Here is a 25,000-nt window from a genome sequence, read left to right as displayed (position 1 = left end):
ACAGTATTTAAATCAGCACTATACACTCACCTAAAGGATTATTAGGAACACCTGTTCAATTTCTCATTAATGCAATTATCTAATCAACCAATCACATGGCAGTTGCTTCAATGCATTTAGGGGTGTGGTCCTGGTCAAGACAATCTCCTGAACTCCAAACTGAATGTCAGAATGGGAAAGAAAGGTGATTTAAGCAATTTTGAGCGTGGCATGGTTGTTGGTGCCAGACGGGCCGGTCTGAGTATTTCACAATCTGCTCAGTTACTGGGATTTTCACGCACAACCATTTCTAGGGTTTACAAAGAATGGTGTGAAAAGGGAAAAACATCCAGTATGCGGCAGTCCTGTGAGCGAAAATGCCTTGTTGATGCTAGAGGTCAGAGGAGAATGGGCCCACTGATTCAAGCTGATAGAAGAGCAACTTTGACTGAAATAACCACTCGTTACAACCGAGGTATGCAGCAAAGCATTTGTGAAGCCACAACATGCACAACCTTGAGGTGGATGGGCTACAACAGCAGGTGACCCCACCGGGTACCACTCATCTCCACTACAAATAGGAAAGAGAGGCTACAATTTGCACAAGCTCACCAAAATTGGACAGTTGAAGACTGGAAAAATGTTGCCTGGTCTGATGAGTCTCGATTTCTGTTGAGACATTCAGATGGTAGAGTCAGAATTTGGCGTAAACAGAATGAGAACATGGATCCATCATGCCTTGTTACCACTGTGCAGGCTGGTGGTGGTGGTGTAATGGTGTGGGGGATGTTTTCTTGGCACACTTTAGGCCCCTTAGTGCCAATTGGGCATCGTTTAAATGCCACGGCCTACCTGAGCATTGTTTCTGACCATGTCCATCCCTTTATGACCACCATGTGTGTTCGGGACGCGGGACTCTCAGCACCTGTGTGTTCGGGACGTGGGACTCTCGCTCCTGTGTGTTCGGGACGCGGGACTCTCAGCACCTGTGTGTTCGGGCCGCGGGACTCTCGCTCCTGTGTGTTCGGGACGCGGGACTCTCAGCACCTGTGTGTTCGGGCCGCGGGACTCTCGCTCCTGTGTGTTCGGGACGCGGGACTCTCAGCTCCTGTGTGTTCGGGACGTGGGACTCTCAGCTCCTGTGTGTTCGGGACGTGGGACTCTCGCTCCTGTGTGTTCGGGACGCGGGACTCTCAGCTCCTGTGTGTTCGGGACGTGGGACTCTCGCTCCTGTGTGTTCGGGACGCGGGACTCTCAGCACCTGTGTGTTCGGGCCGCGGGACTCTCGCTCCTGTGTGTTCGGGACGCGGGACTCTCAGCTCCTGTGTGTTCGGGACGCGGGACTCTCAGCTCCTGTGTGTTCGGGACGTGGGACTCTCGCTCCTGTGTGTTCGGGACGCGGGACTCTCAGCACCTGTGTGTTCGGGACGCGGGACTCTCGCTCCTGTGTGTTCGGGACGCGGGACTCTCAGCTCCTGTGTGTTCGGGACGTGGGACTCTCGCTCCTGTGTGTTCGGGACGTGGGACTCTCGCTCCTGTGTGTTCGGGACGCGGGACTCTCAGCTCCTGTGTGTTCGGGACGCGGGACTCTCAGCGCCTGTGTGTTCGGGACACGGGACTCTCAGCGCATGTGTGTTCGGGACGCGGGACTCTCAGCTCCTGTGTGTTCGGGACGCGGGACTCTCAGCGCCTGTGTGTTCGGGACGCGGGACTCTCAGCTCCTGTGTGTTCGGGATGCGGGACTCTCAGCGCCTGTGTGTTCGGGACACGGGACTCTCAGCGCATGTGTGTTCGGGACGCGGGACTCTCAGCTCCTGTGTGTTCGGGACGCGGGACTCTCAGCTCCTGTGTGTTCGGGACGCGGGACTCTCAGCGCCTGTGTGTTCGGGACGCGGGACTCTCAGCTCCTGTGTGTTCGGGACGCGGGACTCTCAGCGCCTGTGTGTTCGGGACACGGGACTCTCAGCGCCTGTGTGTTCGGGACGCGGGACTCTCAGCTCCTGTGTGTTCGGGACGCGGGACTCTCAGCGCCTGTGTGTTCGGGACGCGGGACTCTCAGCGCCTGTGTGTTCGGGACGCGGGACTCTCAGCTCCTGTGTGTTCGGGACGCGGGACTCTCAGCGCCTGTGTGTTCGGGACACGGGACTCTCAGCGCCTGTGTGTTCGGGACGCGGGACTCTCAGCGCATGTGTGTTCGGGACGCGGGACTCTCAGCGCCTGTGTGTTCGGGACATGGGACTCTCAGCGCATGTGTGTTCGGGACGCGGGACTCTCAGCTCCTGTGTGTTCGGGACACGGGACTCTCAGCTCCTGTGTGTTCGGGACACGGGACTCTCAGCGCCTGTGTGTTCGGGACACGGGACTCTCAGCGCCTGTGTGTTCAGGACACGGGACTCTCAGCATCTGTGTGTTCGGGACACGGGACTCTCAGCATCTGTGTGTTCGGGACACGGGACTCTCAGCGCCTGTGTGTTCGGGACACGGGACTCTCAGCATCTGTGTGTTCGGGACACGGGACTCTCAGCATCTGTGTGTTCGGGACACGGGACTCTCAGCGCCTGTGTGTTCGGGACACGGGACTCTCAGCGCCTGTGTGTTCGGGACACGGGACTCTCAGCATCTGTGTGTTCGGGACACGGGACTCTCAGCATCTGTGTGTTCGGGACACGGGACTCTCAGCATCTGTGTGTTCGGGACACGGGACTCTCAGCGCCTGTGTGTTCGGGACACGGGACTCTCAGCATCTGTGTGTTCGGGACACGGGACTCTCAGCATCTGTGTGTTCGGGACGTGGGACTCTCAGCATCTGTGTGTTCGGGACACGGGACTCTCAGCATCTGTGTGTTCGGGACGCGGGACTCTCAGCATCTGTGTGTTCGGGACGCGGGATTCTCAGCATCTGTGTGTTCGGGACGTGGGACTCTCAGCATCTGTGTGTTCGGGACGTGGGACTCTCAGCATCTGTGTGTTCGGGACACGGGACTCTCAGCATCTGTGTGTTCGGGACGCGGGACTCTCAGCATCTGTGTGTTCGGGACGCGGGACTCTCAGCATCTGTGTGTTCGGGACACGGGACTCTCAGCATCTGTGTGTTCGGGACGCGGGACTCTCAGCATCTGTGTGTTCGGGACACGGGACTCTCAGCATCTGTGTGTTCGGGACACGGGACTCTCAGCGCCTGTGTGTTCGGGACACGGGACTCTCAGCATCTGTGTGTTCGGGACGTGGGACTCTCAGCATCTGTGTGTTCGGGACACGGGACTCTCAGCATCTGTGTGTTCGGGACGCGGGACTCTCAGCATCTGTGTGTTCGGGACGCGGGACTCTCAGCATCTGTGTGTTCGGGACGCGGGACTCTCAGCATCTGTGTGTTCGGGACACGGGACTCTCAGCATCTGTGTGTTCGGGACGCGGGACTCTCAGCATCTGTGTGTTCGGGACGCGGGATTCTCAGCATCTGTGTGTTCGGGACACGGGACTCTCAGCATCTGTGTGTTCGGGACACGGGACTCTCAGCATCTGTGTGTTCGGGACGCGGGACTCTCAGCATCTGTGTGTTCGGGACGCGGGACTCTCAGCATCTGTGTGTTCGGGACGTGGGACTCTCGCTCCTGTGTGTTCGGGACACGGGACTCTCAGCGCCTGTGTGTTCGGGACGCGGGACTCTCAGCATCTGTGTGTTCGGGACGTGGGACTCTCGCTCCTGTGTGTTCGGGACACGGGACTCTCAGCGCCTGTGTGTTCGGGACACGGGACTCTCAGCGCCTGTGTGTTCGGGACGCGGGACTCTCAGCTCCTGTGTGTTCGGGACACGGGACTCTCAGCTCCTGTGTGTTCGGGACGCGGGACTCTCAGCGCCTGTGTGTTCGGGACGCGGGACTCTCAGCGCCTGTGTGTTCGTTTCACTCAGATATATGACACAATAGAGAAGAATTGCAACTTCTCTTCCATAATGTAATATACACTAATATTATAGAATTATCAGCACTGACACAATCGGATGAGAACAAAAAAATAACTGAATTGATCTGAATAATGACAGTGTTGTCTTCAGTAGAGCTGAATTTGGATGTCTCGTATTTGAACTTTGCATCATTGACTCTGAATCATTGAACAAAGTGAATCTGCTTTGAAACAATCAGGACTGTATATAGAAATAAATGTGGCTGCTGAGATAGTTATGAGTGTTTGAGACGCAGCCGAACGTCAGAGCGAAGGCTAAAATAGGTGGAGACAGACGTGTGTGTGTGTGTTTGTGAGGCCTGACAGTTTGATGGCATTCCTGCTTTGTTCCATGAAATCACAGTTGTGGCAGATGCAGCCAAACTCCCAACAGCTGTGCGGTTCTTCTGCAATCTCGGCTTACACACACTCACATACGCACACTCACACTCACACTCACTCACAATCACACATGCACACACTCATTCACACACACTTACATACGCACACACTCACACACGCACTCACTCACACACATACGCACACATACACGCACACACACTCACTCACTCTCACACACACACACACACACACACACACACACACACACATGTCTGCACATACACATACACGCACACTCGCACACACTCACACTCACACACACTCATTCGCACATTCACACACACGCACACACACACACACACACACACACACACACACACACACACACACACTCACACTCACACTCACACTCACTCACAATCACACACACACAAACAAACAAACATGCTGAACGTTATTTATATATATATGTGTGTGTATGTGTGTGTGTGAGAGATAGAGAATATTGCCTCGTGTTGTGTTCTCAGTCAGGGAAGAGTCTGCTGTCGCTGAATCACATTCTCTCGCTCTTTATGCTGCTTTTATTGTTCTGACAGAGGAACTGGATGCGTGCATGGAAACTTTTAAGGTCTTAAACACACGTTCTATTGTTTCCTTCAGCCTGACGCTGGCTGTCGAACCCTAAACATTTTAATTGCGCAGTATATGTTCAGAAATGAGTTTTAGTTTGCTCTAGGGAACGCAGGTGAGAACCAGAGCTCCAGACGCTCATGATCCTGCAGAGCTTTACCTAGAATGAGCTCGCACACTTTATATGATCTGCACTATTACAGGGAAAAGCCTGAAACTTTACTCACTGTGACTTTCTTTCTCCTCTGAAACACAGAAAGAGATGTGTGTGGGTTTTCGTCTTGGTTTTTGGACTTATTCTTGAAAAATAAGTGCAAATATTTCCTGTGCATTGAACAAAATGATTTTACGTAATGTTTTAATGTATTATTTTGTAACTAGAAGAACAGAAGTATAGTAAACGGTGAAACTATTTGCACTACATATTATTCTATTCTGGATTCTGATTTAATGGTTTAATTACATTTTAATAATCAAAAAGCATGTCTAATCAATTTGATTCATAAAACTTTAACAACTTAATAATTTATTACAGTTTTTACAATTATAAGGCCCTATGAAATGTAGCAGACAAATGTGAAATGTACATAAAATAATAAATTAAAATAAAATTATATCAAATACCAGTTTGCAATAACAGACTTCTTTAGCTCTGCAAAAATAACTGGAAATGAATGACATCGTTTCCAGTTTCATATAATTATATTTACTTAGCAAATTTAAATATGCACATTTAAATATCAATTTATTACATATTTAAATTAGGTATAAAATCACATGATGAACTGCAAAGTAGTAAATGTATATATGCAAATTGAAATGTAATTTTTTTACATATTTAAATTAAGTATAGTCACATGGTGAACTGCAAAGTAGTAAATTTATATATGTAAATGTATTTATTAATTCATTACATATTTCAATTAAGTATAGTCACATGATGAACTGCAAAGTAGTACATTTATATATGCAAATTTAAATGTATTTATTAATTCATTACATATTTAAATCAAGTATGAATTCACATGATGATTTGCAGTGTAGTAAATTTAAATATGCAAATATAGCGAGAGTCACGGTGGAGGGCAAGATTTTTCACTTTCAGTCTGTTCCTCACAATCACATAAAATCATCATATCATTTCAGAAGGAATATAGTGCACAAGATGTATATGGAATATTGTTATTATGCTTTTATGATTTTTGTTGTTGTTGTTGCACAACAATGTCTGTTTCTATTTAGTTTCATTGTATAGAAGAACGTCATCTCTTCTTTTGTGAGTCGCATGCATTTACAGGGCCGTGGTAAATGATGAAAGATTGTCAGTTTTGTTGAACTGTCCTACGGAGGCCCTGAAGGGACATGTTGACTGGTCCTGCTCACTCTCATGTGTTCTCAATTAGTTCCAGCACACCCGTCCCATCATACCAGCCTCAAATCCCCCGCAAAATATGCAACTGTCCATATGCCACCCATCCTGGCTAATGCATCAAACGTAGGATTTATCACGTACGCACTGCATTCCTAAATCCACACACGACTTCATAGTTGCAGGTTTGATGTCAGACGAAGGTGTTCTTCCAACAACAACAACTGTTTATGATCATGCGTTCATGCGTGAGTTATTAATAGAGCAAACTTCACTCGGGAATACCGATGCGTTCACGTAATAATAACACATTTATGACCCAGGACACTTTAGCCCCATATAGCAATGAAGATCTGGCACAGATTACAATGTTTAGATATTAACATTTATAAGAGTGTTAAAGGGAAAGTTCACTATAAAATTAATGTCGTCATTATTTGCTCATGTAAATATCAAATTATATAAATATATATACAAATGTTTGTTAAATAATAAACTTATTTGATTAAAAAATAATCAAATAATTTTTATATATCTTCATTCTTATATTTATATTATAGTATTATATATAATATAAATATAAGAATGAAGATATATAAAAATTATTTGATTATTTTTTAATCAAATAAGTTTATTATTTAACAAACATTTGTTTATAATATATATACTTATATAAAAAATGAAGATATATAAAAATTTAATATATATTATATATTTAATAAAAAATTAAAAAAATAAATATATATGTATGTATCTAGTTATAAATATAAATCATTTATTGCAATTAATATGTATTAATATACTATTTATATTCATAAGTAAATAAACATTTTAGTCAATATATACAGAGTCATATGGTTTAACACAAGATAATATTGAGTATTTATAAGTAAATGATGTGCCATATGTGTGCCATAAATCATAATGTCTTCAGTCTTCCACTAATATCAGTGTGTTTTCTGTCGCTGATGTCATTAGTGGTTAGTGATAGTGGCTGTAATCCTGCTAGATGGTGTACTGGTGTTCTTCTGGGCGACGTGATGATGATTCTGTGGTTGAAACACCTCTGCTCCTCCGACAGCACCAGCGTGTTTCAGTGTGACATCGAGGAGATGTTCATCAGATAAGAGCCAGTCCTCCACTTCCCTGTCAGCTGTAATCCTGTCTCAGTTTCACTGGCAGCGCTTGTGTTCAGGCCTGATAATGGTGTAATAATTATAATAATCATAAACTCATACGCTCATCCTCTCAGATGCTGCTTTACCACAATTTCATGACTTAATAGTATAAAATAGTCTAAAACGCGCTCCTTCTTGTCATTTAGGGAACATTATGATCGTACTGTGTGCTATTTTTTTTTTTGACTAGTGTATGTGAAACATTATGCATTCATATTTTCAAAAATCCTGCTAAACATCTCCAGCAAGATGTCACACAAGATGACTTTATCATGCAGCATATTTAATATCGCGAGTGACATCCAGTTATCAACTCACCAAGTTATTTTGCATTTGTAATATAGGTTTTGATTTTGTAAAATAATTTTCTCAGAGTGAAAAAGATGTTAAATGCTTAAATATTATATTTTAAGTTTATGCATTACGTTTATAATAAAATGTGTACGAGTTTATTAATCATTTTGCAAATGTTTATATAATAAAAATGAATAATAAAATACGCAAGAATAGTTTGTGAAAAATAATTTACAATAAAATATATAATAATAGTTTATATATTAAATATATAGTTTTAGTTTAGTATTACAGTTTATATGTAGTTTATAATAAAATATATAAAAATAGTTATAAAATAAAAAATGTAATATTAGTTATATATAAATTATAGTTAAATTAAATAGCTTATATATATGATTTACTCATGGTAAATGCCCATTTGCTTCAATCTCATTTGATTATTTTTCTGTTTGATATTTAGTATTTAGAGCATTTTGGATGCGAAGTAAAATATCAGATGATTTCTATTAAATGAACATCGGTGTAAAAACAGCTTTGCATTAAAATAAAAGACTTTGGTGATTGTTTAAGTTGTGTTTTTTGCACTTAATTTAGCTAAAGGTGCATCTGTCATGCTGGAAATGGAAGGTGAAGTTGAGCACATTGCATTGTGGGATACTCTGTTGTGTCCTGCACATTAGAGCAGATGTGGTAAGTCATTCAGGGTTTGCATACAGAGGACGAGTGTGCTGTACACACTACAGATAGTGTAGTGTAGTGTACTGTTGTGTAGTGTGTAGTCTAGTGTACTGTAGTGTTCTGGACTGCTGTTGTTGGTAACAGGCTGGTTCTGTAGTTCTGGTCTGTAATGGACTGAATGTGTTGATCTGATGGTCTGCTGTCTCTCAGGAGTTGAGCTGCATTAACACACACACACCTTCACTGTGTGCAAGAGTGCATGGAAAATTACACCGGGAGGTTTCAACGTATGCTGATCGGGAAGAGGCGCGTGTGTGTGTGTGTGTGTGTGTGCCACTGACCCTAATGATGACCATGTGACGAGGAACCTGCCGTGAATGAGAGCGTTCTGTGACGGACACGGTTACGGATCAGGTGCTGCTAATTTAACCAGCCTGTGCTCGGAGAAACAGGTCACAGGGGTCACGTGTGTGTGTGTGTGTGTGTGTGTGAGTGAGAGAGAGAGAGAGAGAGAGAGAGACCACAATGATAAGATTGTGGTCAATACAACTAAATGCATTTGATTATAATTAACATGACAAGGTGTACAAAACTAAAGTAGCCTAAATAAAGTAGCCGTTAGTCTGAGGTGTCGTTGCTATAACGCGTTGCTATGGACTGCGTCACTTCTGTCAAGTTGCGTGTGTCTGTCTTCGGTCTTGACCAGGGGGGCAATGTTTCGGTTTTCGGGGTCGCTGTGTCCAGTTTATATACTGTCTATGGTCTTGACTGACGGGGTCAGTCTCCGTTTTCGAGGGTCTAAAACTCCGGAGTGTGTGGACGGCAGGCACAACCATAGCAAAAGTTATATGTTTTAAAATGAAAATGCACTAGTGTAAACGTAGGTATCCCACAGTCTGCTCAGGAAGCGATGCTCTCGAATTTCATTGGACAATGTGAAGTTGAGCGATGATTTATAAATAAATATTTAGAAAAATACATGGACAGATCTGAATCTGCGTCGTTGAACTAATGGATGTTAATTGACCATAAAGCACTGCACAAACCAGCACCAAAAGTAGCATTAATGGTAAGTATATTATTCAAGTCAGTTGTATTTAGCCACAGTTTACCATTTGATGAAACTATCATAGTCTGTTAATTGAAGCCCAGGCCTACAGGCCTATTATGTGAAGTGCAGGCTGACAACAACACGCGAAAAGGTGACTTTATTATTTTAACATTTTTGATAATTTTGCAGCAATAGTATAATAGTACAGTACTACTTTGCACACACATTAAGTCCCTTATGCGCATCAAGCCTGCATTTATTTAATCAAAAGTACAGAAAAAGATTATTACAAATAATTACACGATTGCCAAACCAGTGAGTAACAGACTGACGCGAACGCGTCACAGAGAGATTCATCCCTCTTGTTTCCACTCATCTGTAGGCACAAATATTCAGCTTTACAGTAAGTGAATGGAGTGATATTTCAGAGATGGATTGCGTTTCCAGCGTTTATTGACTGCAGTGAGGTTATGATACATTAGCAGAAGAAAACACAGGCTCTGGATGAGGAGAGACGGCGAGAGATCGATCAGAGTCCATCTGACACGCGCACGCCAACGTGGAAAAGTGCAAATAACAGAAAAATATGCTGTTTATCAGCAGAGAACGTGATTCTCATGTTTCTAGCAGCAAATAAAACATTTTATTCAAAGTCAACGTGAAACAGGAACACATTTTGCTTCTGTAATATTTCTTGATAAAACAGGATATTCAAAAATGGGGTCTGTAAGACTTTTTTATGATTTTAAAAGTCTCTTCTGCTCACCACGGCTGTATTTATTTGATCAAAAATACAGTAAAAATAGTGAAATATTATTGCAATGTAAAATAACTGTTTTCTGTGTGAATATACAGTAAAGTGTAATTTATTCCTGTGATCAAAGCTGATTTTCAGCATCATTACTCCAGTCTTCAGTGTCACATGATCCTTCAGAAATCACTCTAATATGATGATTTGATGATCAAGAAACATTTATGATTATTATTAGTGTTGAAAACAGCTTCATATTCTTGTGGAAACCCTGAACACTTTATTTTCCAGGATTCTTTGATGAAATGAAAGTTCTAAAGAAGAGTGTTTATTTGAAATAGAATCTTTTGTAACATTATAAATGTCTTTACAGTTGAATGCGTCCTTGATGAATAAAAGTATTCATTTCTATCCGTTTGATGCCAAACTTTTGACCGGTGGTGTATGTTTGTGTCCGCCGAGGTCTCGTCCTCCGTCACGCTGTGATCTGATAAGGTTTAGAGACGTAATGTTGGTAATTGAGTTGTTAGTTTGTTGGCGTGCTGGTTCACCCCTACTGTCCCTCACAAACTCATTCAATCTTGTGTTTTTGACGAGGAGTGTGAGGGAACATTCACTGAAACATTGTGGAAGTGGAAAACAAACGTCAGAGGAGTCGTCCTGTGACGTCGGATATCATTGCACTGATCGACTGTGATTTGAATCCAGATGTGAAGCACTAGCTTCGTTATTTCACTGATTCACAGGCTCAGTGATGAGAAAGTAACACATGGACGCATTAAATTGATCAAAAGTGAGAGTAATGTTACATTGTAAACAGGGTTTGAAATTTACTTTTTCACTCACTGGCCACTTTGGTTACAAAATGTTTAAGTTACCGGCCATTCTACTAGCCAAAAAAATTATAATTATATATATTATATATATAGTATATATATATATCCCTTCTTTCATCCACATCCTTTTCACCAAAAATGACAGATCAATAGTCAATACAGTACAAAGAACATAAAAAAATGTAGGATGCTGGAAAATAACAATGTCTTTTTGTTAACCAAATGCTTTTTTTCAAGCACGCTGTTATTTGTTGCGTAGTGATGGTCATGTTCAAGTAAGCCAGATATGAGCAGATTCTGCACAATTCGCTGTATTTAATATATCATGATGACTCACGAGTTGAGTATTTGTGTTAAAGTTCCACGAACTTCCACAAAGTGAGTAAACATAATAAAGTAACACGCCAAATTGGCCAGTGATTTGACAGCGTTACCCACCCCAGTTGATTTTTACCCGCATTTGGCGGTTTGGCGGGTGTTAATTTCAAACCCTGATTGTAACATTTGTAATGTTACAAAATATTTCTATTTCAAATAAACACTCTTCTTTTTAAGGACTAATGAGAGTTTTTATTTGACATCATAAATAGAATCATTCACCCATTCAGAGTCACGTGATCCTTCTGAAATGAGTCTCTCTTTTTCTGTCAGGTGTGTGACAGGTGAAAGGTCAGATGGTCAGACTGTGACGTCCTCAGACAGACACACACAGGTGAGAGTTTCTCCAGCTATCCGTATCCGACTCTCGTGCGCCGTAAATCTGCTGTGAGGACTGTGATGAATAGGTCACAGAAATATCCGCCTGTCTGAGAAACCCGAGAGACGCTTTGTTCCCTGTGACCCCATAATGAAATACATACAGTACATGAAAAAATATACATAGAAATATGCATATATTTATACTTGTATTTATACACAATAGAATAATAATGTATTATAAAAAGAATACAATTATAAAGATATAATGGAAAATAAAATGTGTACATAGTAAAATAATAATATGAAATACAAAAACAAAATATGATATAAAAAGAAATATATAAATGTATATAGGCTATATATATTGTGCCGATCATTGCATCATTTCTTTATGGCAACGTAAATACATTCTTCCAAAGCAAAGACAGTTACTGAATTAAAACTAATTAAAGAATTATCAAAATATTTTCATCTTCTTATAACACCACCTTTGCCACTCCTTTAAAGAAAACATTTCATTCTTCATTCTCCAAAATTACTCCACAACACTTGAGAGGTGTAAAGTGCCAAACTGTTGTAATGCTATTTATTTGATCTGATTACATTTACAGATTACATCTGATAATTTGGTGCAAATTATAAATAAATAAAAAAGCAAATTTATGTTTAGTGTTTAATTATTAAGTGAAATAAGACGCCATTGCTTTTCACTGTGGAATGATTTCAGACATGAAAAGCATTTCTAGTGTATTGCATTTATTGTGGCTCCTACCGTGCACTTCGCAGTGGCATGCATTTACTTTCCTACAGAAAAGTACAGAGAATAGGAAAGAAATCCAAGAGTAAAAAGGTATTTTTTATTTCACTGTATAAAGAATGAGACAGATGTTAAAAGGGGTTCAAGTCTTCAGGGAGTGGCAGTCTCAGAGATAGTGGATGTCTGAGAAGCAAAAACTGTATCAGATCCAGTGGCAGTTGAGAAGCAGTGACAGTCTCAGAGGCAGTGGGAATATCAGGTGCAGTGGGAGTCTCAGAGGCAGTCTCAGATGCAGTGGGAGTCTCAGTTGTAGTGGCAGCCTCAGATGCAGTGGGACTCTCAGATGCAGTGGAAGTCTCAGAGGCAGTGGTAGTCTCAGAGGCAGTGGGAGTCTGAGGCAGTGGCAGTCTCAGATGCAGTGGCAGTCTCAGAGGCAGTGGGAGTCTGAGGCAGTGGCAGTCTCAGATGCAGTGGGAGTCTCAGAGGCAGTGGGAGTCTCAGAGGCAGTGGCAGTCTTAGATGCAGTGCGAGTCTCAGAGGCAGTGCGAGTCTCAGAGGCAGTGGGAGTCTCAGAGGCAGTGGGAGTCTCAGAGGCAGTGGGAGTCTCAGAGGCAGTGGGAGTCTCAGAGGCAGTGGCAGTCTTAGAGGCAGTGCGAGTCTCAGAGGCAATGGGAGTCTCAGAGGCAGTGGCAGTCTCAGATGCAGTGGCAGTCAGAGTGGCACTTACAGTGTTAGATGCAGTGGGAGTCTCAGAGGCAGTGGGAGTCTTAGATGCAGTGCGAGTCTCAGAGGCAGTGGGAGTCTCAGAGGCAGTGGGAGTCTCAGAGGCAGTGGGAGACTCAGAGCCAGTGTCAGTCTGAGTGGCACTTACAGTGTCAGATGCAGTGCGAGTCTCAGAGGCAGTGGCAGTCTTAGATGCAGTGCAAGTCTCAGAGGCAGTGGGAGTCTCAGAGGCAGTGGCAGTCTCAGATGCAGTGCAAGTCTCAGAGGCAGTGGGAGTCTCAGAGGCAGTGGCAGTCTCAGATGCAGTGGCAGTCAGAGTGGCACTTACAGTGTTAGATGCAGTGGGAGTCTCAGAGGCAGTGGGAGTCTTAGATGCAGTGCGAGTCTCAGAGGCAGTGGGAGTCTTAGATGCAGTGCGAGTCTCAGAGGCAGTGGGAGTCTCAGAGGCAGTGGGAGTCTCAGAGGCAGTGGGAGACTCAGAGCCAGTGTCAGTCTGAGTGGCACTTACAGTGTCAGATGCAGTGCGAGTCTCAGAGGCAGTGGCAGTCTTAGATGCAGTGCAAGTCTCAGAGGCAGTGGGAGTCTCAGAGGCAGTGTCAGTCTTAGATGCAGTGCAAGTCTCAGAGGCAGTGGGAGTCTCAGAGGCAGTGGCAGTCTTAGATGCAGTGCAAGTCTCAGAGGCAGTGGGAGTCTCAGAGGCAGTGGCAGTCTTAGATGCAGTGCAAGTCTCAGAGGCAGTGGCAGTCTTAGATGCAGTGCAAGTCTCAGAGGCAGTGGGAGTCTCAGAGGCAGTGGCAGTCTTAGATGCAGTGCAAGTCTCAGAGGCAGTGGGAGTCTCAGATGCAGTGGCAGTCAGAGTGGCACTTACAGTGTTAGATGCAGTGGGAGTCTCAGAGGCAGTGGGAGTCTTAGATGCAGTGCGAGTCTCAGAGGCAGTGGGAGTCTCAGAGGCAGTGGGAGTCTCAGAGGCAGTGGTAGTCTCAGAGGCAGTGGGAGACTCAGAGCCAGTGTCAGTCTGAGTGGCACTTACAGTGTCAGATGCAGTGTCAGTCTCAGAGGCAGTGGGAGTCTTATTTGTAGTGGACGTCTCAAAGGCAGTGTGAGTCTCAGTGGCGGTGTCAGTCTTAGATGCAGTGGGAATGTCATAGGCAGTCTCAGTTGTAGTGGCAGCCTCAGAGGCAGTGTCAGTCTGAGTGGCACTTACAGTGAGTGGCAGATGCAGTGGCAGTCTCAGATGCAGTGTGAGTCTCAGAGGCAGAGGCAGTCTCGGTTTTACTGTCAGTCTGATTGGCACTGGCAGTCTCAGAGGTGATGGCAGTCTCAGTTGTAGTGGCAGTCTCAGAGGCAGTGGTAGTCTGAGTGGCACTTACAGTGTCAGATGGAGTGTCAGTCTCAGAGGCAGTGGGACTCTCAGATGCAGTGGGAATCTCAGAGGCAGTGGAAGTCTCAGATGCAGTGGGAGTCTCAGAGGCAGTGGGAATCTCAGATGCAATGTCAGTCTCAGAGGCAGTGGTAGTCTGGCACTGACAGTCTGAGTGGCACTTACAGTCTCAGATGCAGTGGTAGTCTCAGAGGCAGTGGTAGTCCCAGAGGCACTGAATCTTCTAGACAACCGTGCAAACTTACACAATCTTGCAGACTGAAAATATCAGACTATTATATCTAACAGAATATGCAATCGAGCAGAGTAAAACGTGCAGAATGAATACCGTTGTCTTCAAATCTTGCAAACAAACAAACTGAGTAGTTACTGTCTAAACATTCTAAGTGATGTCACAGTGATGTCACAGTGTGCATTTTATAAAGCTGTGCTGCTGCTGACATCTTTAGACTTTAAAGGTTAAGAAATGACTTCTAGCTTATCTAGCCTTTTATTTCTCTAATAATCACTCCTGATCTCCTTTATAAACTGCCCTCTCCTATTGCCAGTCTGATCTGCTGTTAAAACAGTATTCAAACTAATTCACTGGTCATATCTATAAATTAAAGGATCATGAAATCCTAAATAAGGGGAAACAAATAAGAGAACTGTTGGCCTATATTAAACAACATAAAAATATATAATTAAAATAAAATAATTATATAAATATTAATAATAAAAATAAATACTTTTTGTAATATCAATTACAAATTCTCAATATATTATTATTAATAAGTGTGCATAATTATACAAGGCAATTTTCCACTTTGGTGGACAATAAAGACATACAATACTATATATATTACAGTTATATCTGTATTTTTTAAACATATTTGCATCTTGTCATATATGCAGATTTAGCTATGCTACATTTGCCATGATCTGTTTGTTTGAGTGTGACCTCTGACACTATGTATTGATTTTGTTTGGTAGCAGTGACAGAACCGACACACTTGACCTTTGACTGGTGGTCAGTGTGTTTTATTGTGTGTTGTGTGAATGTCCCCTGGCCGTCCTCACACACAATCACAGCCTGTATGAGAGACATCAAAACGCCTGTGAGAAGATCAGTTTTTGTTTTTCTGATCCTAAAGCCTGGCTTGTTTTGCTGCTCTTTGTTTCTTCTTTCTTTGTGCACTTTCTTCTGGGTTTCTTTGATATTTGCGTGTGTTCTGGTGTGGGCCGGCGTGGTTTGTGGGATTTTAATTGGCGAGTGGAGTCAGGTGGCGCCACCGGTTGCTCAGAGCCTCGTTAGCGCAGCGCTGTGTAATCGCTTTGTCTCTACAGTGTGAATATGAACACTGGTGCATGAACTCTTGACCTCGTCCTTTTATCTATAATCACCCAAACCCTGAGCCAGACCTTCACCACCGTGCATCTGTCGCCAGCACATTATTATAATTAGTTTTATAACAAATTAAGAAATAAAAAAAATATATATATATGTATATATACTCTTGACATTGTGTGTGTGTGTGTATATATATACATGCATACAGTACCTGTCAAAAGTTTGAAAACATTACTATTTTTTATGTTTTTGAAAGAAGTCTCTTATGCTCATCAAGTCTGCATTTATGTGATCAAAAATGCAGAAAAAAAAATATTATTACAATTTAAAATAATGATTGTCCATTTTAATATACTTTAAAATATAATTTATTTCTGTGATGCAAAGGTGATTTTTTTTTTATCAGCCATTACTCCAATCTTCATGATCCTTCAGAAATTATTCTAATATGTAGATTTATTATCAATGTTGGAGAAAGTTGTGCTGCTCACTCAGTGTTTTTTTTTATAACCTGTGATACTTTTTTCAGGATTCTTTGATGAATTAAACGTTTTTAAAAATTGTACATCAAGTTAAACTAAATAAAAATGAGAAATGTTACCTTGCCAACAAATTAAAATATTATTATAAATAAAATAATTTTAAAGTTTGTTTTTCATATTTGATTTTTTTATGCCAGTTAACATAATGCAAATGTTTTCATGGTTTTAGGTTTAGTTAATGAATAGAGTAGAGTAAAGTAGAGTGGAGTAGATTAGATTAGAGTAGAGTGGAGTAGAGTAGATTAAAGTAGATTAGAGTAGAGTGGAGTAGAGTAGAGTAGATTACAGTAGAGTGGATTAGAGTAGATTAGATTAGAGTAGAGTAGAGTGGAATAGAGTAGAGTGGATTAGAGTAGAGTGGAATAGAATAGAGTAGAGTGGAATAGAATAGAGTAGAGTGGAATAGATTAGAGTAGAGTGGAGTGGAATAGATTAGAGTAGAGTAGAGTGGAATAGATTAGAGTAGAGTGGAGTAGATTAGAGTAGAGTGGAATAGAGTAGAGTAGAGTGGAGTAGATTAGAGTAGAGTGGAATAGAGTAGAGTAGAGTGGATTAGAGTAGAGTGGAATAGATTAGAGTAGAGTGGAGTAGATTAGAGTAGAGTGGAATAGAGTAGAGTGGAATAGATTAGAGTAGAGTAGAGTGGATTAGAGTGGATTAGAGTAGAGTAGAGTGAAATAGAGTAGAGTGGAATAGATTAGAGTAGAGTGGATTAGAGTAGAGTGGATTAGAGTGGATTAGAGTAGAGTGGAATAGATTAGAGTAGAGTGGATTAGAGTAGAGTAGAGTGGAATAGAGTGGAATAGATTAGAGTAGAGTGGATTAGAGTAGAGTGGAATAGAGTAGAGTAGAGTGGATTAGAGTAGAGTAGAGTGGAATAGATTAGAGTAGAGTGGATTAGAGTAGAGTGGAATAGAGTAGAGTAGAGTGGATTAGAGTAGAGTGGAGTAGATTAGAGTAGAGTAGATTAGAGTAGAGTGGAATAGATTAGAGTAGAGTGGATTAGAGTGGAATAGATTAGAGTAGAGTGGAATAGAGTAGAGTGGAATAGATTAGAGTAGAGTGGATTAGAGTAGAGTGGATTAGAGTGGATTAGAGTAGAGTAGAGTGGAATAGATTAGAGTAGAGTGGATTAGAGTGGAATAGATTAGAGTAGAGTGGATTAGAGTAGAGTGGAATAGAGTAGAGTAGAGTGGAATAGATTAGAGTAGAGTGGATTAGAGTAGAGTGGATTAGAGTGGATTAGAGTAGAGTAGAGTGGAATAGATTAGAGTAGAGTGGATTAGAGTGGAATAGATTAGAGTAGAGTGGATTAGAGTAGAGTGGAATAGAGTAGAGTAGAGTGGAATAGATTAGAGTAGAGTGGATTAGAGTAGAGTTGAATAGAGTAGAGTAGAGTGGATTAGAGTAGAGTAGAGTGGAATAGATTAGAGTAGAGTGGATTAGAATAGAGTAGAGTGGAATAGATTAGAGTAGAGTGGATTAGAGTAGATTAGAGTGGAGTAGATTAGAGTAGAGTGGATTAGAGTAGATTAGAGTGGAATAGATTAGAGTAGAGTGGATTAGAGTAGATTAGAGTGGAATAGATTAGAGTAGATTAGAGTGGAGTAGATTAGAGTAGAGTGGATTAGAGTAGAGTGGAATAGAGTAGAGTGGAGTAGATTAGAGTAGAGTGGGTTAGAGTAGATTCGAGTGGAATAGATTAGAGTAGAGTGGATTAGAGTAGATTAGAGTGGAGTAGATTAGAGTAGAGTGGATTAGAGTAGATTAGAGTGGAATAGATTAGAGTAGAGTAGAGTAGAGTAGAGTGGAGTGGAGTGGAGTAGAATAGAGTAGAGTAGAGTGGATTAGAGTAGATTAGAGTGGAATAGATTAGAGTAGATTAGAGTGGAGTAGATTAGAGTAGAGTGGATTAGAGTAGATTAGAGTGGAATAGATTAGAGTAGAGTAGAGTGGAATAGATTAGAGTAGAGTAGAGTGGAACAGATTAGAGTAGAGTGGATTAGAGTAGATTAGAGTGGAGTAGATTAGAGTAGAGTGGATTAGAGTAGATTAGAGTGGAGTAGATTAGAGTAGAGTGGATTAGAGTAGATTAGAGTGGAATAGATTAGAGTAGAGTGGATTAGAGTGGAGTAGATTAGAGTAGAGTGGATTAGAGTAGAGTAGAGTGGATTAGAGTAGAGTGGAATAGAGTGGAGTAGATTAGAGTAGAGTGGAATAGATTAGAGTAGAGTGGATTAGAGTAGAGTGGAATAGAGTAGAGTAGAGTGGATTAGAGTAGAGTAGAGTGGAATAGAGTAGAGTGGAATATATTAGAGTAGAGTGGATTAGAGTAGAGTAGAGTGGAATAGATTAGAGTAGAGTGGATTAGAGTAGATTAGAGTGGAATAGATTAGAGTAGAGTAGAGTAGAGTAGAGTAGAGTAGAGTAGAGTAGAGTAGAGTAGAGTAGATTAGAGTAGATTAGAGTAGATTAGAGTAGAGTAGATCACTGTAAGAGTGATGCCGAGGCTCTGTGCATCTGAAACACACACACATACACAGAGTCTAATGTAATCAGGCAGGTGTGGGGGTCAGTGAGGGTTTATGGGTCGGGGTCGTGACCCCTGGTGTCGGTTCGGCTTTGTTGGACTGTCTTAATTAGAGCCTTCGGGTTCCATTGTGCTCAGACACTTACCAAAAACCCCTTCATTAAACGCTCCTGTGAGTTTGGCAGGTTGGCCGCGTGTTTTCGCACATTAATAATGGGAAGTAAATGCTAAAGGAATGCTGTGGGTTCAGTTCATGTTAAGATCCATGTGCAACATCTGTGACGGGCCGGAGATGATCACAGAACGGCCTTTGACTGAAATCACATTTACAGTAATGCGCATACAGTACAGTGGATGTCTGCACCAGGGTTATTATAGTTAACTAAAACTAAAACCATAAAAAAAGTTATTATTAGAATTTAATAAATATCATTTATAAATGCATTTGCTTTGTGTAGATAAAGTCTTGAAATGTTGGTGTTGTCGGTAACTGTGGTATAAGTGTAATAAATGAGCACTGAATTATTGCACAAATAAATGCCTGCAAACGAACTGCTCTGTGGTTCCAGTAACGCCATGTTTTCAGTAATTCATCAGTAATCGACTGAATCTACCTCTGTGAACATGGATTTGTTGTGTGGTGTGTCCAGAATAGAGTCATTGTTTGTGTTTCTCATCATCAGAGTGTTAACCCGCAGCTCTGGGTGTTGGTCGGTCGAGCGCTCCAGTGATTCTGTCTGTAATACTGTTTTACTGGAGTCGCAGACAAGCGTGTGTCTGTTTTTCGGGATAGTCAGTGTGCAGAAAACAAGCTAAAACCATCACACAGGTTCAGTTTTAATCTGCTTTATTAGTGCGACTGGATCACTGCAGTTTGGAAAGAGGACAATACTGATATTCATCCAACAGTCTATTAGTATTATTTTTATTATTCAGCAGGGTTATTTTAGTATAATTAATATACTATTAAATTATATATAAATATTATTTATTAATATTTTGAATTAGCTTTTATTTGTATATTTTCAGTTCAACAAATATGAGAACTGTTGGCCTATAATAAACAACATAAAATAAAAAAAATATAATAAAAAAAAAATATATTAATATTAATAATAAATAAAAAAAAACATTAATAATAATAAACAAAACTACATGCATTTTGCGGAAGAAAACAACAACCATGATGAAATGATCTTCACAATAGATAATGCTTTACAGTGAGCTTCATATGGCAGATTATCTGTTCAATAAAACACCTTACTCTCCTGTTGAGTAATAAAAACATCATATATCTGCATAAATATACATATGCAGTCTGTTTTCATTGGTATATATATTGTATACACCTGTGACTCTCTCTCTCTCTCTCTCTCTCTCTCTCTATATATATATATATATATATATATATATATATATATATATATATACACACACACATATAATTCAGATTGAAGTAAAAAAATTCCCCTTGACTTACATCACTTTTCAAAATCAGCAGTGATGTCATTGTGATATTTGCATACTGACTCATGATTGGTCATTGGTAGTTGCATTCAGACTGTAGAAATGGTGTCATGTTTCTCATGCACAGCAAAAGCAGCATTTCAACAAGAAACAAAGACTAAAACCTTTCTTAAAACTCCAAAATGAAAAGGTTTATGAATGTGTAACTGGAAACTATGACTGATCACTGACGGATGTGAATATTAGAGGAGCCAGAATGATCAGTAACGCAGGATAAAGAGGGAAGTGTTGAGCTGTGGTGTGTGGAGACGCTGCTCTTTATAAAACTCACATAAAAGTCTGTTTGTCCTGTTGCTGAATCAGGACGCACAGAAAGCAAGCCACTCAAGGCTGTGTTTTTACCACGTTTAAGGGGTGTTTTTAGACATTAACTGGGGTAAAATCACTCGATGCACGGCCTGTCGTGGCTTTTTGCTTTGATAAAGTGTAAACAACTGCTTTATGGTCAATTTGTTCAATTAATAATCAGAATGAGCAATTGTTTTAGCTCATCCAATCTGAATTTAGAGTGTTGTATAATGTGTATAATCTCTTTGAATAAACTGATGATTTGGCACTAGCCGTCTCGTTAGAAACTGGTGCTGTTTTTGGCCTTGATGATGGAAAATCACGACGCGTCTCCGACACAATGGACAAATGTGTGTGAAACCGGTCGCTTGTCCACAGGTGCAGCAGATTTAACCGCTTTACACACAAATATCTGGCCAGGATGGATGAATCTTAGATGAACTAAAGGCTTCATTTTCTCCATCATACTTAAAATTTTGCTTCACTTGAATATAATTAGGGCCCTTTGAAATCTGTTTAATTTCCCCCCCCCAAATTTCATTAAATTTTTTCCCAAAATTCTGAGTATGTTTTTTGTTTTCTGTTTTAATGGTTTATTAAAGTTGAATAATCAAAAAGGAAATCTAATCAATTGAATTTATACAACTTTAACAATTTAATAGAATTTTAACAATATCGCCCTATGAATTGTGTTTTATTTTCCAGAAACTCTGTCTTGTCTGTGTTTTAATATTTCTGGATTCTGTGTTTTATGATTTAATACAAATTTATTATCAAAAAACAGAGGTAATTAAATTAATGCATAAAAATGTTATGATTTATTTAATCTTTTAAAATGTAATCAAATGAAATATGAACAATTCCTTTCTCCTTGTTTTTTTTTTTTGGCAGAGTTTTAGAACATAGATGGAAATTGTGTAATATTTCTTAAAAACACTTTTTAATAAACTTTTAATAAACTCTGAGAAGTACATTCTACTGTACATTAGTAATATATTAAAGGGGTGGTGTTATGCCCCTTTTCACAAGATGTAAAATAAGTCTCTGATGTCCCCAGAGTGTGTGTGAAGTTTTAGCTCAAAATACCCCACAGATATTTTTATATCGCATGTTAATTTTGTCACTTTTTGAGGGTGAGCAAAAACACAGTTTTGTGTCTGTCCCTTTAAATGCAAATGAGCTGCTGCTCCCGGCGCAGAGGGCGGAGCTTCAAGAGCTTGTGTCCTTTTATCTCACACAGACAAGCACTGAACAATTCAAAAACCTTTAGCCTTTTATGTTCAAACCGGAGTCAGACAATGATGGAGAGACTCGAGAAGTGACAACATGTAGAAGCAACAGGACATTTCTGAATGATTAGTTGAAGAGTTTATGAAGCTTATGTGTAGTTATCTTCTAGTCATTGAATAGCATATTCTGTCATGATGATCTATAAATCGTGTTCCGGGGGCGGGGCTTATGTAAATTCTAGGGTTGGTGATGTCACTAACCCGGGAGGAATGTGGTGTAGTCTCTACCAGCCGTTTGTTGTAGTCCTTAAAAAGCGATTTCTGTAAAAGCAAATATCTCCCTTTGCTTTGAACTTTGAGCGTTGTAACTTTGCAGATGTTGTTTATGCTCAAACAGCAACATTACACACTAACTAAAGAAATCATAATCAGCCGCCCCTTTAATGTCTAAGGTTCTTATAATTAACTTACATTAGATGAAATCGAGGTTTATGGTTTTCATACAGAGGACTGATGTTTCATAATCTGTTTCTCAGATATTGAGTTTTCTCATTAGTGCTCACACTAACACGAGCTGATGTCATTTACACATGCGCACTACTTAGTGAAGCACAGAAACTCTAGAGCTCCTGCAGTGAAAACACACAGTCATAACACACTTCAGTTCATTTCATTTTTATTTATCTCGAACAATCAACAAAACAAAATTTTAAAACCACAAAATACAACACAAACAATCAGAATTTAACAACAAAAAGTACAAAAATAAAATAAAATTATAAAAGGATTATAATTTCATTTATTTCATTTTAACACTTCATTTGAGTCACACTGACTGAGACGTCACATCTGTGGGATTCACTTCCACTTCTCCTGGAATGAGTCTGAGTTACTTAGTTCTTCAGTTTGAACCTTGGATTACAAGCTCAGATATTTACCTGCTAATTAACCAGTGGCCTGTGTGTGTAAGAACCCAAACACAGCTGATTAAACACACACACACACACACACACACACACACACACACACACACACACACACACACACACACACACACACACACACACGCACACACACACACACACACCCCAATGCATCTGTGCCATTTCTTGTTATGAGCCGTGTTTGCTTTAGTAAGATGACCGTGATGCTTCTCAGGTGAGATGTTTACAGGTGTCGCTCACGTCATGGCGTCTGCAGAATCCTTTCTTGGTGTTTTACACACCAGAAGAGCCTATTTCTTATACTTATACACTAAGTTTGGGGTCGGCAAGATGTTGTAATGTTGTGGAAAGAAGTCTCTTCTGCTCACCAAGGCTGCATTTATTTGGTCAAAAATACAGTGAAAATAGTGAAATATTATTACGATGTAGAACTGCTGTTTTCTATGCGAATATACAGTAAAGTGTCATTTATTCCTGTGATCAAAGCATCATTACTCCAGTCTTCAGTTCAGTTCAATTCAGGTTTATTTGTGTAGCGCTTTTCACAATACACATCATTTCAGAGCAGCTTTACAGAAAGTGCATGAGTCCACATTACAGTGATCTGAGTTATGCATTTCATAAATGTACATAAACAAAATCACAGTTAGCTAAAAATGCATTAATTTTATTTAATTCAGTGTCACATGTATCCTTCAGAAATGCTGATTTAATGCTCAAGAAACCTTCATGATTATTATCAGTGTTGAAGACATTTGTACTGTAAATAAGAGGAATATTTCAAAAGAAGAAATCTTTTGTTACATTATGCATGTCTTTACTGTCACTTTTGATCAATTTAATATGTCCTTGCCGAAAGAAAGTATTCATTCTTTCAAAAATAAAATAAAAATAAAAATACCGACTTACATTTTTAATGGTAGTACAAGTGTGCAAATATCAGTCGTAAAGCACGAGTGAACATTCACAGTTTCATTGTGTAAAAACGTATAATACTCAGATATTGTCCTTTAGCTGTTATATGTCTGTTTTAGATGCTAAACGGAAAATCTTGCACTGTTATGATGCATAAAAATATGCTTATAGAAGTCAGCCGTTACTGTAATGAATCAATTCCCACATTGGTTTTCCTTTCTAAACTTCCTCCAAATAGTTTTGCCCTTTTGTTAAACCCCTTGCAGCGGCACATTGGCATCAGCGGGTTTTAAAATGCTCTAAAAAGCTGTTTCTAGAAGAGTGATTATGCCTCTTTACCCAGCGTCCCCCGCATGATTCTTGCTGTGACGCTTTCTTAGTCCTCTTGAGGAGTTTTGTTTTGCTTACCCAGCATTCCCGGTGAGTGACTTCAAAGCCTCGCTCATTGTCTCATTCTCCGTGACAGTGCATTGTGCTGGATTTGCATATTCATGAGGATCATCTTTCTCTCGCTCACCAATGGCTCACGGTTGGGATGCTGGGAGATTGAAAGCAGGACAACATGAAGCCTGGAGAAGCTCTCAGGAATTAGAACAATTAAACGCTCAGGGTCTGTCTTTAGTGAGGGAAGCTGAAATGCTTTAGAGTAAAACGTACATTGTTTTTTCATGCACTAGTCGATTTAGAGGTTTTTTTCGAGACCGTTTGGCATCTCATACTGTGTTGTTTCAGACTAGTTGAGGAAAACATCCAAACTACACTTTTAAGTGTTTATTTTATTGCACTTTATCTGTTTGTGTCTGCAGATTTCAATGACAATACATATCTTTAAAGAGTATTTTCTCCACTTCAGTATCACTTATTATATACACCAAAATTTACAGTTTTCTTTTTCTTCCTATCTATTCTGAAGATTTTTACTGGGGGGTTTGTTCATATAGTGTAATTCTCCTGATTTATATAGTTTTGTGTTATTTTTGTATGTATTTTTTTTTTGTCTGTTTACAGTATTTTCTGATTTATGGAGTGATAAAAAAGATATATCCAAAACAGGGTTTTTATAGTTAGCTGAAACTAAAATT

At 40.5% G+C, this 25,000-nt stretch overlaps 1 protein-coding gene across 8 annotated transcripts in view; it reads left to right on the top strand.

Annotated features, from left to right (window-relative positions):
* The window catches only part of bmpr1bb (bone morphogenetic protein receptor, type IBb), a 100,471-nt gene that overhangs the window by 31,540 nt on the left and 43,931 nt on the right, over positions 1-25,000 (top strand). For 6 of the 8 annotated variants that reach the window (XM_084399920.1, XM_084399921.1, XM_084399924.1 and 3 more), the window contains one exon: positions 11,705-11,765. The exons of the other annotated variants lie outside the window; for them this stretch is intronic. Coding sequence is in view for 1 of the 6 variants with exons in the window: in XM_084399919.1 (XP_084256045.1) it covers positions 11,705-11,765 (61 nt within the window). In the remaining 5 variants the exon portion in view is untranslated. The remainder of the gene's footprint in view (positions 1-11,704; positions 11,766-25,000) is intronic. 8 annotated transcript variants of the gene reach the window in all.

This window comes from Rutilus rutilus (assembly GCF_951802725.1).
Source record: "Rutilus rutilus genome assembly, chromosome: 25".
Lineage (NCBI taxonomy): Eukaryota > Metazoa > Chordata > Actinopteri > Cypriniformes > Leuciscidae > Rutilus > Rutilus rutilus.
The sequence above is the reverse complement of the archived record's forward strand: the minus strand, read 5'-3'. Positions and strand labels throughout refer to the sequence as shown.